Here is a 16,932-nt window from a genome sequence, read left to right as displayed (position 1 = left end):
AGTGGGCATTGTGTTTGTATTTCATATATTATAAATAGGCTATCGACACAATTTCCAAAATCAGTGAGTGGATTTAATAATTCAATTGGTATTTATGCGAAATGTCTATTACTATTTTGTATTTATTTATAATTAAGCTCTAAAATTTAAAACCGTTGTGAAACGTATTGATTGATTTATTAGAAAAGATAAACATTTTTATTTTAATATAGAATTTAATTATTTATAAACCTAGAATAATTTGATGATCATAAGTTATTTAATCGTATAGATCGTGAGAAACGAATAAAAGGTTTGCTTAAGCTAAGAGCTACCATAACATTTTTTTATAATATATAAGCTTTCGATGGAGAATTTAGCGGCAAGGGGATCTATGAAGACAGTGTCTATCGCAACGTGAAAGATTTACCCGGGAATGGAACGCCATACTCTCAGATCTTGCTTCTTAATATGGTATCACGGGAAGCACAGCGAGCACAGCCACAATATTAATATAGTAGTAAATCATTTGAAGACAATTTTACAAGCACCTATGTTATGTACGATGTATTTTGTGTGATTTAAAGTTGACTATTAAAAAATAAAATGACATTGAATTTGAAATAGCCTCTAAATCCAATATTTTCGTTTCAATTAATTTATTTAACCATTTTATTTAAAAATCCATTTATGGTCACCGTTTTCAATTCCGAGACATTAAAACGTTCGAAAAATGTTTGCAACATAATTAAAGGTTGTCGTGGCGATTAATCTGGTAATGTCGAAAAAAAAGTTCAATGTACTTTTTGAAGTTTTATTGCTTTTTTTTTGTTTGTTTAACATAAATAGCATTTATTTTTATTTAATAAAAGTTACAGTTACAAACGTACAATACGCAATGCACCATTAATAAATAGTAATATAAAATAGTTATTTACTTTAGACTACTGTAGGTACCCACCTATAGTACGGTACATAGCGACATCGTAGTCAATCGTTCCGGTGGCCTTACAATAGAAAAATATTGAAAAAAAAAGCTTAAATATTTTTGGTTCCTTTATTTGGTTGAATTAGTATTACATAATAATTTATAAAATGTAAGCGGGACGAGCGGTCGGCGTTTGGCCAGTGTGGAGACACGGCAACGTTAGGGCGAGCCGTCGCGCCGAGCACCCGTCCCTACTCAGAGCACAAAACAACAGATGGCGTTATTGAACCCGAAAGAATAGTAGCGCCATCTATCAATACATTTAATCACTTAACGAACGACTAGGCTTATACCCGACCGGAATTACGCCCCCTTATTGACTGATGAGAGAAATGCTGTGGCGGGGTGTGCGTGGGGCGCTCGCTTTGCGGTTGCGATGTTAGTTAGCGTGTTCACAAGCGCTCACTGCTGAGGGCGCGGGACTCCTGGACCAGATAGACCTGGGAGCCGGGGACAGTGGAGGTGGTGACGAAAGTGCGGTGCTTGGCGCGGATGAGGGAGAGGTTACTCTCGGCGACGTCGGCGCGGTCTTCGGCGGCTTCCAATTCACGCTGGAATCGTCGGACACGGGTCACGCTCTGCTGCGACATGCCCTCCTGTAGTGCGCATTAATACATACATTAGTAAACGTAAAAATAACAAAGAAATAAAACCGACTGAAGACTTCACGTTTCACTTACTTGTTCAGCCAACTGCCTTTTGTAGATGCTGACTTTCTGGGAGGTTTTCTCCAAAGAATCTTGGAGGAGAGAGATGTTCTTCTGATCCTCCTCGCACTGAATGATGACCTCCTTAAGTTGACGCTCCTTCTTGCGGAGGATCTTGATGGTTTCAGCGTGTCTCCTCTTCTCTTCGTCCAGCTCGAGCTCCATGTCCTTGATGCGAGCCTCGAGTTTGCTGATGATACGCTTGCCACCAACAATAGCGTTGGCTTCGACTTCTTCCAGACGGACAGAAATGTTCTACACAAACATGAAAAATTGTGTAAATTTCATCTCCCTTTGCTTTTCTATTTCTGCTGGCTAATTTGGCTATTTGAAACGACGACTAAGTGGTGTTCGTCAGCTTACCTTGACTTCGATTTCAAGAGACTTCTTGACGGCCTCGATCTTGACGATCCTCTCCTGTTCCTCATGCAGATGCTCGACAGTGTGTTTCAGCTCAGTCTGGAAATTATAGGGCAAGATCATTTACAATTTGCTGATTATTAATATACCTTTATATACCTATTATTGTCTGATTCCATACATGGTGATAATGTAAAAATGTATGTTTTTAAAAATATACCTCCTTATTTTTGTTGTTGTGTATTTCGTACATTTGATAATTTTGGACATTTGGACCGAGTATGGAAAATCTGGTAACCATACTGCAACCTTGCCGAACCATACCGATGCTTTTAATCACGTTTTGCGAAAAACTAAGCTTCTAATTTACTTTAAAATATGAATGCTTTTAGGTTTCTTTTTAATGCTTAGACGAGTGGAAGGTCTCATGGCCCATCTGCTGTAAAATTTTAACTGGAGCCCATAGACATCAACAACGTAAACTGAAACGCATTACTGCCAAAATAGGCACTAACTCGAGCGGGCTTACTAGTAGCAGTAAGCACCAAGTAAAACTTGATTTCATTGATTCAAAGGTTTTGACTTGGTAGGTCGTAGAACTTACAAGACGCTATTGACTTTACGGGGTTGAGGCGTTTTCGACACAAACTGAGTTTTTTTTATTGCTTAGATGGGTGGACGAGCTCACAGCCCACCTGGTGTTAAGTGGTTAGTGGAGCCTATAGACATCTACAATGTAAATTAGCCACTCACCTTGAGATATGAGTTCTAAGGCCTCAGCATAGTTACAATGGCTGCCCCACCCTTCAAATCGAAACGCATTATTGCTTCACGGGAGAAATAGGCAGGGTGGTGCTACCTATCCGCGCGGACTCACAAGAGGTCCTACCACCAGTAAAAGTATTAAGTGAGTATTACACTAAGATGAAATAATGTACTAGATGTGTACCTGTACGCGCTGGTATCTCTCATCGGCGATGCGGAGTTCCTTGGTGATCTCATCGTAGTCGGCGGCGACGATAGCCAGTTCCTGTTCTATTTTAGCCTTGCTGCTTGACAGGTTCACGTTGATAACAGTCAGCTCGTTGACGCGAGTCTGAGATTCCTCGTATTGCTGCTCGACTGAGCGCTTAACGCGTAGGGCCTGATGATACAATTCTCATCAATTTTTTTTCTATGTAGGTAACACAGCAATAAACCATGAATATCAATTACTAGTAAAACAAACAGATATATAGTGTCCCTTCTGCCTTCTATTCTCCGGTTACCGTCCTCGTCGAACCTGTCGCTTGCGACGAAGGGCTCGACGAGCGAATTAACCCATAGACACAGCCCACTGAGTTTCTCGCCGGATCTTCTCAGTAGGTTGCGTTTCTGATCGAAGCGCTGCTCTTGCTAGAGCCAGTGTTAGCAACACTCCGGTTTGAGCCCCGTGAGCTCACCAACACGTTAGGGTGAAGTTGAAGTAGCCTCTCAAGGCTATCAGCATAGGAAGGAAAAAAAAACTTCTATTCTCTTCCTTTATTCTGTATCTATGTTACCTTGGTCTATTTAAGCTACTAATGCTATTTCTCGATATAGGTACACTATTTTATTTTGTGAGTACGAGTCCTAAGGACTCATCAGGCCCATGGATATCGTAAAAAATTGAACTCAAAACGGTTTTAAGATTTGTACAGCCATTAGCAAAACCTTAACTTTTGATTTCCATAAGTATTTATTTAATTTGGTAATCACTGTATCCCAGATGGGTGATCTTTTGTTCTTATTTTAAGAAAAATAACTCGTTATATGATTAAAAGGGACGTATGTGTTCTGAAGCGAATCTAATAGGATAAAAAATAAGTTTGAATGGTGTCAATAATGTTTGGCTGATATTTTTATTTTACCTGCTCGTAGTTGCCACGAATCTCCTCAACCTCTCCGGTGAGTGACTGTATCCTGCGCTGGGCGACTCCGTACTGGTCGAGAGTCACCTGCAACTGCCTCTGGACCTCATCATAGTGGGTCTGGATCTCAGTAAGCTGTAAACATTAATTAGGATATTTAATATGAATTAAAACCTATCATGTGTTTGTAAAGACCTTTTTTTCATGTTTTGTATAGATTTTTGAGAAGAAAAGACAAAAAACCCAAAGCTGATTTGGTTACAATCAGGAACGTATAGAAAATTTATGAACTTTATTACGTAAAAGCTATTATACCTGCAGAGACTGCTTCTTGATGGTCTTCTGGAGGTCAATGTTGGTCTTGTTGGCCACATCAAGAGAGAGTTCCAGTTCAGTAATCTGGATTTGCAACTTCTTCTTGATGCGTGTGACTTCAGACTTCAATTTAGTCTCGGCTTCCACGACGCGAGCGTTCAGCTGTTCGATTTCGATGCTTGTCTGCTTGCTTTAAACGAAAACATCAATTTATATACTCTCACGTTTTTTTTTTATTTTTTCTTACCTAAGCTGATAGCCTTGAGAGGCTATATCAGCGGAACCTTAACTTGTAGGTGAGCTCACGGGGCTCAAACCTGATGACGTTGCTAACACGAACCCCAGCAAGAGCCGTGCTTCGCAGAATCTACCACCGGATCGGAAACGCGACCCACTGAGAAGATCCGGCGAGAAACTCAGTGGGCTGTGTCTGAGGGTTAATTTACTCGTCGAGCCCTTCGTCGCAAGCGACGGGTTCGACAAGAACGATGACCGGTGCTTGAGGTACCTAAAAGAACCGTTAGTGGATCGGGAGGATCCGAAATGACGTGTTTGGGGCGACGTCGACTGCTTTCCATTCTTTCCGCAGGATCGCGAATGTAGTTACCGGCGGCCACGATGAGAGGGTTCTCATGTCGTGCCGCTTTATCGAAGTGATCTCTCACCAATACACAACTGTAACTTGTTAGAAATTAGTATTACATAATACATGAACACCCAACTTATTTAAGTCCCACCTGCTATCATTTAGAATGTACACACTCAGATCATCAAACTGCTTCACGGTTTCTTTTAATTCGTTTAATTGATTCAGGTACGAGTTATCGATTGCCGGGAGCTCAGTATTTATTCTTACTACGCATGTTGTAGGTGAAGTTTCACGTACTCTCACCGTTTCTGTTATGGATTCTGTGACCCGACTGTCGCACGAGTTCATCGCCTTAGATTCCATTAAAGCTTTTGCTAATACATTTTTGGATAAATTCGTGTAATCTCGATTAACCAAAGTCCTTGAAGCCTGGAAGTCAGGCTTGTACATTCTTTCATTTTGAACATTCCTTCTACTTTCTTCTAATAGAGTTTGCGCGATAGCTTTTGCTGATTTTCCTCTATACATTGCTGCTTTTTGTCTCAGTTCTGAACCCAAGTTGACTTCTTTTTCATAAAGGTCAAGTTCTTTTTCTATTTCTTGCATTCTCTTTTTCTGTCGTTCAGCTTTATACTTTTCTCTTTCCATTTTTTTCTTCTTTGCTTTTACTGTAACGCTTTCAACGCCTACGTGTTTTGTGACATTCGCGGCCGCGGCTGTGGCTATCACTGAAAAGGGCGAGCGTTTACCCACGGTAAACGTATTCAGATCTCGTTTGGCCTGCTCAGCAATATCATGCGAGATCCGAGTGAGATCCTCTTCCGAATACGCACGGATCGGCTTATTAAATCTGTATTTATCTAAAGCCCTCTCGTTGTTCCACGGCAAGTGTGGTGGTTTAGCGGCGACTCCGTGCTCTTTGGCTGAGATGTAGTCAATCATTGGTTGATAGAAATTTATACCGTAGCCATAATTATCTTCGTAGACGGCGGTGGGGGGTCTGTTCCATTTATTGTAGTTGGGCACGTGGACGGGCGGCATTGCGGCGATGAAAGATTTATACACAGCGAAGAGCAAAATTGAACGCTTAATCGGTCATCCCGACATGCTTCGACAGCGACCGAGGTCGCTAAATTGGGGGCGCGAGAAACAAGCACGGACTTTTGTACACTTTCGCAAGTATTATTGTGCCAAAAAGCATATGGTGTCGACGGTAATATTCACCAATCAAGTGAATAGTTATAAATAAAGTAAGATCGTGCCAATAATCTGCAATTCAAAAGTAATTTATGTTATCGTTCCAATCTCAATTGTGATGTATCGGAAATAGATGATATTTATTTTTATACATTGCACCTGTGAGTCAGGGTTCAGAATAATTTGCTGAGCTGTGTTGGATTTGTGAAGTGGTTATTCTTCAAGATTACACAAAATGGCATTGCATAAACCCGTGTTTGGCTGAGATCCATGATGCAATTGTGTCATGGCTGATGATTTTCGGTGCTCACGGGTCAAATGTTCGAATGACAGCCGTCAGTCAACGGTAGGAAGGAGTGGGGCTTTGGTGGTGAAAGATAAATCGGGCTGGTAGTTCCGAGTTGGCGGTCGCCGGAGTACATACTCAGCCTTTGTTTAGTCTGCTTCGAGAATCGTAAACGTTAACATTTTGTTAGAATTGATTTCTTCTCAACATTGTTTTGCGGCAGTGCTCGTCAAGTTAAGATTGAATTAATAAAAATGTAATATTTTTGAAACAATTTTTAGGAACTTTTGTATTATTTCACGCCGCAATCGAATTCGAATGAAAAGTCTATATTTAGGATTGAAAAACAAACGGATACAGAGTAGGTATCCATATTCGAAGCCTAGATGACACACGGACAAATTTGAAGAGCTAAAGGTTAGTGCATAATGTTAAATTACCGGATGGCTTCGATTTCTTCTTCCTTCTCTTGCAGACGACGCTCAGCCTCATGACGGAACTGGCCGAACTCAGCCGTCAATCTCTGTGAGCGCTGTTCCTCAGCCTTGCGGCCCTGTTGTTCCAAAGTAATGTTTCATTATAATTAAACAAAACAAGAAATATTTCCTTTATTACATTCGATGTTAGATTAGATATAATGTTTGAATAAGAATGATTTTAAAATCGGAAACTAACAACAGGTGCAAAGGTATCGTTAGGATAGATCACACTGAGAGTGCCCGCAATTTAGTATGCGTGGACTTACACAATTAGCGGGACTCAGAAAACTAATAACAACGTTGATCGAGTGGTAATGTAAACTCACCTAATATCTAAAACACCAATAAATCTTATATAACATTAAACGAAGTTATCGTGATTATTTTTCTTTAGACACGACCTGGTGACTCTAAGGAGGATACCCACTTTTACAACCGATTTTTTCCAGTAGTTTTACTTACGTACTTATAAATTATTTTATAAATTATTTTCACTTATAAATAATTTTATTTGAATAATACCTATGTATCGCGCGATTTCATTTAACGATTTTACTTTAACAACTATATCCAGACATGACCCGTTTTTTTTTCTAAATGAATTTGCAAAATGGCTTCTTGTGACTTAGAATTTACATTAAAAATTAAAATATACCTGTATTCATATTTATTTAATTAGTATTATTATAGGATAATTACAAGTAAGTTAGATAATTTTGTGTAGAATATCATTTCATATTTAATTATTTTATATTCTATTTCATAGGTTTCTTCTGTAAGACTGAAAGGTTCTCTTAGGCCTTTACCTCTCGATATAGCTTAGTAATGTATACAATTCATTGAATACTCATTAAGTCATGACGAATGTATTATAAGATTACATATCGCTCGATTGCTTCGTTGGTGTGGTGGTTCGCGAGCCTGACAAAGGATCGATGGGTTCAAGTAGTTCGAATTTTGGTCGGTCATTATTAAAAATGTTTAGCTCTCATAGTCGGAATCCACCTGTGTTTGTTTTATAGGTCTTTTTTTCCGGCGTCAATAAAACAGGACATAATCCTAAGCTTAAGCCCATCTACCGTTGAACTGTTTTTCTTTTCTTCACTCGTTAAGACAGTCGTGAATTGGACAATTAATTATTTTCGACATTGATAAATATGTTATTAACAAATATGATAATGCCATTTGCGAATACATTCTATCTGCTCGTAGCGAATGACATTTTAATACGCTTTTATTAGCTTCAGACGTATGTATGTTTGTAACGGAATCTTTGAACATGATTTTGACCCCCTTCAAAACGTCGGATTAACTCGAAATTTGATATACTTATTAAGGACCTATGACAACTCAATAATAAAAAAATTGAAATAATTGAAATTCTACTATAAAATGAAAAATTAATAATAGTTTAAAAAAAACTAACAAAATACGCTTTTATATAAAATCCAACTAAAGTATAGAAACTAAATTTTAATAAATTTGAATTAAAAGTAGTGTAAGAAAAAATGATTTTATTGTAAAAAAATCATGGGGCGCATGGTATCAGTAGTAAATATGTTATGAACAGATATGAGTAGAAGGGTTATTTTGATAATATCCTGAGAAGCACCCCACGCTTTTTTTACAATAAAATCATGTTTTCTTACGCTATTTTTAATTAAAATTTCTAAAAAATATATTTTTTATTGCCTGTGTATGCAGACGAGCGTACGGCCCACCTGATGGTAAGTGGTTACCGTCGCCTATGGACTTCAGCAATGCCAGGAGCAGAGCCAAGCCGCTGCTTACTGCTAATTATTTTCTATTTATTAGTTGGATTTTATATAAAAGCGTATTTTGTTAGTTTTTTTAAACTAGTATTTATTAGTCAAGCACTCGGAACGACAAATGTCATAATATATTTAGGTACATTGTTACGCAAACATAGAATAAGATATGCAGTAGCGTCCGTCCCCTTTTCTATTTATATTATAGAGACGTCACAAGTACGGTACTGTTTGCCATCTGAACGTCTGCCAAAAGTTTAGTTAAATACACCATCAGCAACCGCCTAATTATTGCCGTCAAATTCATTGATTTGCTTTTAAATATCTGTTATATTCAATTACCTCATTGTCATCAACTAATCGAATCTCGAAAAATTCAAAGCTCGTCCGGGAATACTCGGAATAGAACTTCTATAGATAAGTAGGCAAGTTTTTGGCCCATTGGTGGTTATGGAGAACCAAGTGTGAATTGTATTGTTTAAACAATTGACCCTTCAAAACAGAAAGCGTGGTTCCATGACGGCGAAATATTATGTAGGTAGGATGGTGCGGTGCTTTGATTAAAATAAAATAGTGTTCGTTAAGCAATTAAACTAACCAATCAGTTATCAATAGAGGGTACCGTGGTGTAAAAAAGTCAAATATAACAAATATTAATTAATGAAAGAAAAATAACTGAGAATTATCTTCGCGAGAATCAAAAATAGAACACATAACATTAGATTTTTATTTATATATATTTTTCATTTAATATTAGATAAATTTTTTTAATGCTTAGTTTAAAAATCATGCTTTAATAGCTCTTATATTGTACACTATTCCCCTCTTATACATCGTATTTCTCTCTGATAATGGTTTGCTGGAAGAAAACTCATGAATGAGTTAAGCTCGCCTTTGTACATAGTATTTAGACATTCTTTAAATCTGTTTTTATTGTATTTTCTTTTTGTGTACAATAAGTATAAAATAAAATAAAAAACATAACTTAAAATAAAACCGCTGAAAAAACTACGCCAAGTATGTTATTTTTTTTGGTTTGATTTCGAGATACGCTCTGTGATAAATCGTTTTCGGGATAACTATTTTGAGATTTCGTTACTAGTAATCAATATCCTTTCAGTAAATCCTTGGACGTGATGTGGTCTAAGTAAAAGATTATTGTAGTTATACTTCTTTAGGCACGTTATGAAAAATTAATGAGAGTGAAATTTTACGAGTACGATGCGCGCGCACCGTGACACAAAATTAACAGAATGAAGTTGCCCACTAAATCGCTCATTACAATACGACCGACGTAACTTGGCGAGTCTGAATATAGCCGCAGGTGAAATTTCCGAACCGTACCGAGAATTACCGAATTTATACGATGTCAAGAATAGGGATGTCGAATATGCGTGTTTGAGGATGTTGTTTAATCGATTTTTTTCAAATTGATTAAAAGATAAATAAAAAAAAGAAGAAATAAATTTAATAAAAATAAAGTATAACTTCTTACGCGCGTACATAAGTACGCGCACCCTTTTTTAGTCGCATTAATATATAGATACAGTTTATACGTACAGCTTCGGCCTCCTTGTAGGCGGCAGTGAGTTCCTCTCGCTCGTTCTCAAGACGGCGCAACTCGATTTCGAGCTCGTGGAGACGGCGGTTCAACTCAGTGATGTTCGCGCGAGCATCGTGCAAGTCATCTGTGTCACAAATCAATTTGTCAATAATTCATTTCAGCAACAAACCTCGCTTTTTAATACGCTTTTATTAGCTTCAGACGTATTGTATGTTTGTAACGGAATCTCTTTGAACATGATTTTGACCCCCCTTCAAAACGTAGATTAATTCGAATTCTGGTATACTTGTTAAGGACCGATGACAATACAATATTAAAAAAAAAAAACTGAAAATATGTTGAAAAAATTGAAATTCAACTAAAAAATGAAAAATAAATAATAGTTTAAAAAAACTAACAAAATACGCTTCTACAGAAAATCCAACTAAAACATAGAATTTTTTTTTTTATAAATTTGAATTAAAAATAGTGCACGGTGTCAGTAGTTATAAATATTTTATGAACAGATACGAGTAGAAGGGTTATTTTGATAATATCCTGAAATGCACCCCACGCTTTTTTACAATAAAATATTTTTTTCTTACACTATTTTTAATTCAAATTTATTAAAATTTATTTTCTATTTTTTAGTTGGATTTTCTATAAAAGCGTATTTTGTTAGTTTTTTTAAACTATTATTTATTTTGTTGTACAACGCAGAGTCCTGGACCGTGGAAGAATTATAGACACTTGTAGATTCTGGTGACGCATATTTCATATTCCTAAAGTCTTCGCTTTGAATGAGATAAATTTAACACAAAAGTTCTTTCGTGCTAGTCCAATAGCCCGCGAGTCCTGGAGAAGTGATTCTCAATGATGATTCGGACGAAATAACCTTGGAGATAAAGATCAAAGCGCTGGACAAAAATATCAGATGTCAAAATGACGCAAAAAATGAAGAATTGATTCACTCCGTATTACAGTATGTAATAAGGTTTAATTTATATGTACAACACAAATTATCATACCAAAAGAATGTTGTTAAAATACACTTTTACTCAGGAAATTAATATTGGTCGACTTTAGCGTATGTACATATGTACATGAGTATCACAAATGGGTATTTTTCAAACGGTAAATTCATGATAGATGTACAAACTTACTGTGCTGAGTCATTTTACACAAATTAAAAAAACATAATATCACGAAACGTGTGAATTATGAGTAGAATTAAAACAAAACTTGAAAGTTAAATTTCAGTGCAGCGTTAATTGAAACATTGACAATAAGTTGTCCACCTGCCTGTATAGGCAAAAAGAAAACTATCACTTGTACTGAAACGAACCTCCTTTCTCAGAAAATGATTAAAAACAATCCTAAAAATAATGATTAAAAAATTAAAATGATTAAACACAGTAATTGTAGTAACGCACAGCTCTTCGCATAACGTTCGCATAGCAGGTCTTATACGTCTAAGGAATGTTGCAACATTCTGTCAATGGTAGTGCCATAGTGACGTATCGTGATTACCCGGCTTTCGAGTTAGCTATAATTAGCTAACTCGAAAGCCGGGTAAATAATTATATATATATATATATATAATATTTGCTAAATAAGTAGTCGAAACGATTTCATTGTGCTACTTTATGAAATGTCAAAATTTCGACTGCACAGGAATAATGAAAACAAATGAAGATGGGTGTGATGTGTGTATCTGAATCGGAACGTCAACTTACCACCCAGTTTCTTGTTTTCGCGGGCGAGGGCGTCTTTCTGTTCGCGGGTCTTGTCGAGTTCGTGGGAGACGCGCTGGAGTTCTGTTTGTTTGTTGCGCAGGTCGCGCTGGGTTTGCTCGTACAACTGCACGGTCTCCTCGAGACGGGACTTGATCTCGATATTGACGCGCTCCAGCTGCTCAGTCCTCTTCTGAAGCTCCCGAGCAGTACCGTTTGCCTTCTCCAAGTCGATGATGAGGACTTCGACCTGTTTTGTTTTAGCATTTAAAATTATCTACATAAAAACGATAGACGTTTGAAAATGACAAATCTATCTTCTATCTTATATATATAAAAATGAATTGCTGTTCGTTAGTCTCGCTAAAACTCGAGAACAGCTGGACCGATTTGGCTAATTTTGGTCTTGAATTATTTGTGGAAGTCCAGAGAAGGTTTAAAAGGTAAATAAATATGAAAATGCTTGGAATTAAATAAAAATAACAATTTTATTTTTCCTTTTAAGTGTCCCTCGTCGGACGGATTCCTTTTGTTTGTTTTAAGTTTATTTTATACAAAAGTTTAGGTATTTTATTTATCGATTGAGGCACTACAAAGTCTGCCGGGTCAGCTAGTACTAATATATAAATCTACAGTGGTTTTAACGGATGTTCCGTTATAACTACTGAACCGTGCATCCGATTGACTTGAAACTTGGTATCCATGTAGAAAATACATGTACTTAATGGATATGCTAATATTTATATGAGTGTTGGACTCTCTAATAATAATGACAATAAATAATAATGTTAACTTTAAATTCCTAGCAAAGCGGGCGAGTACCTACGGCTTGTTACTAATAACTTTAAAAATTATGCACAATATTTTCAAAAAACATTACGTTAATTTAGTGGATAAGCTTGTTACCTCGCTCTGCAGACGAGACTTCTGTTTTTCAACGTTGTTGATTTTCGCGATGAGGGTCTCGATTTGCTCCTCCTGTTCCTGGATGCGGATGGAGTACTTGCGACGGATTTCCTCGATTTCCTCAGCCCTGGCAGCAGCCTCTGCCTCAAACTTGGAGCGCCAGTGTCCGATCTCACCGTTAGCCTTGACCAGCTGACGTTCGAGGTCCAAACGAGCTTCGGACTCCTCTTCCAGCTGGACGCGAACGGATTCCAAATCGATCTCAACCTACAAGTAACAAACATAAGAAGAATAAAACATTATTGGCTTATGTGACTAAATTTAAGATAAACATATTTGTGTAGTTTTCAAGGTTACCTGGTGCAGGCTGGCCTCAAGCAGAGAGCGCCTTCTCTCCTCATCCTCAAGCCTGCGGCGTGAGTCTTCGAGTTGACTGGCGATCTGACTCTTCAGGTAAACTACGTTCTCAATGTTGACCTGAAATTTTACGTAAGATCCTTTAATATGTATCAGAGCACGATAAGATTGTTTGGCTTCGTTTGAGAGATTATGTAACAAGCAAATAAATGATTTAGTGAATTCACCTTAAGGTCCTGAACTTCCTTAACGAGCTCGATGTTCTCCTGGGACAGACGCTGCTTGTGGGAAGTGATGTCCACAATGGTGCGGTTCAGCTCCTCGATTTTGATGTGGAGTTCGCTGATGGTGATCTCAAGCCTCTCGCATGTTTTGGAGATGGTGATCTTCTCCTTGGTCACGTTCTCGACTTGGGCCAACAGCTCGTAAACTTCAGCTTGGAACTTGGACTTTTCCTTCTCAGCCCTGAGGACAAGGAAAATTTGGCGCCGTTACATCACACGTAATTAAAACCTCCGAAAAAAGTGTGATGAAGAAAATCCACTAATTACATCACTAATTATTGATACATAGGAGTTTTAGAGACGCAAAGCTATTCGCAACGTTCGCACAGCAGATCTTAGGTCTAAGGAATGACACAGAATTCTGTTAGTGAAGATAGCAAGAATTACGTTCACGATTACTCGGGTGTCTGCTCACCTGGCTTTAGTTTTGGTAAGCTGGTCGATTTGTTCCTGGAAGTCGATCACGATCTCCTGGTTCTTCTTCTTGAGCAGATGGGCGGTCTCTTCTGACTCCAAATGGACATCTTCCAGTAGTTTGCGTAGCTTGAGGAGTTCGGTGTCACGCTTTCTGTTGATCTCGAACTGAAAGCCGCGTATTACAATTATAAAGTAGTCCCAAAGTCAAAAGGAAAGTGAACGCTTACTTTTTATTTTGCAAAACAGAAAGCAATAGAGTAGATAATATTTTAAAAAAAAACGTTTACGTTTACAAAACGTTTGTTTTCCACAAGAAAGAATAGAAATAATATAGTATAATAAAAAAATAAACGTTGTATTTATTAATACAAAAAAAAAAAAAAAGTTAAAATTTGAAGTTTGTTTTAATGAACATCTAAATTCTGTTCTGGTTTTAACCTTGGATAAAACTAAGCATGCATAGAAATTTAAGTTTCAGAAATATTTTTCGTTAGATCATTCGTTTAATCATTGTGTATGACAATGAATTCTAGAATTTATCGAATAGGAAAAGAGTACCTGGCTCTCGGCTCCGCCTTCAGCTTCCTCAAGCCTCTCAGACAGTTGAATCACTTGCACGCTCAAATCTGCCTTCTCTCTTTCAATCTGGAATTGTCAATTAATAATTCGATTCTGTAAAAATCTACAACAGATCAAGACCGAATAAATGTGTTTAGTTGTATTTTCACCTGCATGCACCCGTTTTGTGAAGTTGTTCAATCCTTTAATGTAATTGTTGTGTATTAATTGTTATTTCGACCCTAAAACATCATTATTGCTTCATGATGCATGCAAACGATTACGAATTAAAACGTCCTTCGCGTATTTTAGCATTGTACAAGTCTAAAATAAGAATCGTTTCATGTCTCACGGCGGCTCTGACTAACTCGGATATTTTCGCCACTCATACCGTGGGCTATTATTATATTTCAATATTGTGGCATTCTCAACGGGAACGAGCATCATTTGGCCCAGTTTCAAAAGTGAGACCTGAGAGCGAGAAGTTGAGATTTGAGAGAATGCTTTCGCTAGATGTCTAAATATATCGCATTGGTGTAGCGCGCGATCCACGAGTCGACGGATCGCCCCGTCCGACGGCGCACGGCTCACACTACCTGGTCGCATGCAGCATAGGTACTAAAATAGAACATGCTAATCTCTATCGAACGCTTTCGTTGAACCCCACTACATTATAGCGGATTATTTTATCGATGATATTGAACTTTATGATGCATCAACACGGATGTTAGTTTGTTCAATTACTCAGAGCGCTTAAGGGATAGCTACTTTTACAGTTCATGCAATACCTCTTTGAGATGTTACACAACGTATGACGAGTAAGCGGGTGGACATGAATGTTACTTTTAATTATAAGGTCTATCTATTTACCTGTATAGTTTTAGGTGAGCATAATTAAGTTATCTGATTATGATTAAGATAAAAAAAACTAATGTGAAATTTTAATAGCAAATCTTATGAAGGACAATTAATGACAATAATGGGTATATTTAAAATGAAGGAAGTAAAAGTGCACAAGGGTGCAAAAAGTTGGAGGGCGGGCGGTATTAATAGTGGTGTGCGAGTAACCGATGTGGGCGGGGCGGGTGCGTGCGCGCCCTGTTTGGTCGCTGCGACGCACATATCACGTTTCGCACGCTCGGCTTACCCTCTGACGCAGCTCTCTTTCGGATTCCAGATCATCTTGGATGAGACGAATCTTGTCCTGAAAAATACAACATAACTCTATGATGGGTCCGTAAACACTTCACAAGCACTGCACTGAACGGTTTTAGGGCCGGTACCTCCAGCCTGGAGAGAGCACTCAGGTCGGCGGAGTACTCGATGTTAACGTCGGTGGTGCCCCCGCCGCTGCTGCGGTAGGTGTACTTGGAAGTCTTCGCCATGGCAGACATGTTCGGTGTTCGTGTCTCGGTCGGCAGTCGGCGCTACGTTACCGGTCGGGCACCGTTCGACTAGTGAGAGCGGGAGCGGGCGGCGCGCGCGCTGATGCCCCCTCGCGCTCCCCTCTCCAGGGCGGCCGCTTGCCTGGAGCTCGCGGATCGTGTTACCACCCCCGCGCACCCCCCTCTCAACCTTTTATAGACACGCCCGTCTTAACACCGCGCCGCTCTTTTATTTGTTTTGACCAAAAATTTGGCGAAACCCTTAGTAGTGTAGGGTCTAACGAATGGCGCCAAGGCAGAACCCAGTATAGCGCCCTGATCCAGTCACTTCCTGGTGGATTCCTGTCGGTCCCTGGCACAGCGCACCCGATGTCGGTGCCGCCAACCGACTGAACTTAACAATGAACTTCTACTAACTCTTTGAACTAATCCTCCCGAGTTGACTTCTTTATGTTTACAAACATGAATTAATCTAATTTTATCGTTATATCATCCGACCAGAACATGTTTTTGAATATCTCAAAATATTGTTTGCTTGAATATTGAATTATGTCTGTTACATCTAGTTCATGATCGCTGGAGCCAGACATGTCCAGTGTAATTGAATAGACCGACAGGGCCGTACGTTTTTACTGAGTTACATGATTAACACATAGACTTTGTTGGTTCCGTATGACTCGAGTAGGCGCTTTCAAGTTGCTAAGTACAAGTGATGTGTCCGTAGCACTTCGTAGACCTCTACGCTGAGCGGTTTCCGTTCTCAATTGCGAATCCTTAATTACCCATTGTTCAGCATTAATATTAAAATTGGTTTTGTCCCTCCTATTTTAGTACAAAACTCAAAGGAAGAATAATTAAAACTAAAACTGAAGAAAAACTAAAACTAAAAACCCATTAGTATACCTACGTTTCAAAGGTTCAATAATTGTCATTTGATGGATAGGTCAGCTCACAGTTGACATTAAATGGTAATGCCTATTGAGACTACAGCATACATGCCACCTTATGGGATGAGTTTGAAGTCTTAACTGCATTGAGTAACAACTACTATCCCGCCTCTCAAACAGGGACGTCTAAAAGCTCTGAGTTAGAAATGGGCAGAAAGATGATACTGCTCCTTGAAGGCTTGCAGCACGTCCTATATTTAAAGGAAGAGTAGGGGACTACATAGTAGGGAGGAATACAGTTTTG

At 38.4% G+C, this 16,932-nt stretch overlaps 1 protein-coding gene across 2 annotated transcripts; it reads right to left on the bottom strand.

The window, feature by feature from the left end:
• Nucleotides 1-779: 779 nt before the first annotated feature.
• On the bottom strand, nucleotides 780-15,829 carry Prm (Paramyosin). 2 transcript variants are annotated; one of them, XM_028183761.2, is made up of 16 exons: nucleotides 15,640-15,829; nucleotides 15,504-15,560; nucleotides 14,357-14,443; nucleotides 13,797-13,963; nucleotides 13,325-13,562; nucleotides 13,098-13,217; nucleotides 12,741-13,007; nucleotides 11,838-12,084; nucleotides 10,119-10,246; nucleotides 6,751-6,863; nucleotides 4,239-4,428; nucleotides 3,924-4,058; nucleotides 2,984-3,178; nucleotides 2,038-2,133; nucleotides 1,648-1,929; nucleotides 780-1,563 (listed from the first exon to the last, which is right to left on the bottom strand). In XM_028183761.2, the coding sequence occupies exons 1-16, from the start codon at nucleotides 15,748-15,750 to the stop codon at nucleotides 1,360-1,362; spliced, it is 2,637 nt and encodes an 878-aa protein (XP_028039562.2). In that variant the 5' UTR covers nucleotides 15,751-15,829; the 3' UTR covers nucleotides 780-1,359. The 2 variants fall into 2 exon arrangements, with proteins under 2 accessions (XP_028039562.2, XP_089583998.1); XM_089727872.1 differs by lacking the exons at nucleotides 6,751-6,863; nucleotides 10,119-10,246; nucleotides 11,838-12,084; ... (5 more) ...; nucleotides 15,504-15,560; nucleotides 15,640-15,829 and adding an exon at nucleotides 4,976-5,926.
• Between the last annotated feature and the right edge of the window lie 1,103 nt (nucleotides 15,830-16,932).

Source organism: Bombyx mandarina, chromosome 01 (assembly GCF_030267445.1).
Source record: "Bombyx mandarina strain Sakado chromosome 01, ASM3026744v2".
Taxonomy (NCBI): domain Eukaryota; kingdom Metazoa; phylum Arthropoda; class Insecta; order Lepidoptera; family Bombycidae; genus Bombyx; species Bombyx mandarina.
Note: the sequence above shows the minus strand (reverse complement) of the source record. Positions and strands in the feature narration are given on the sequence as shown.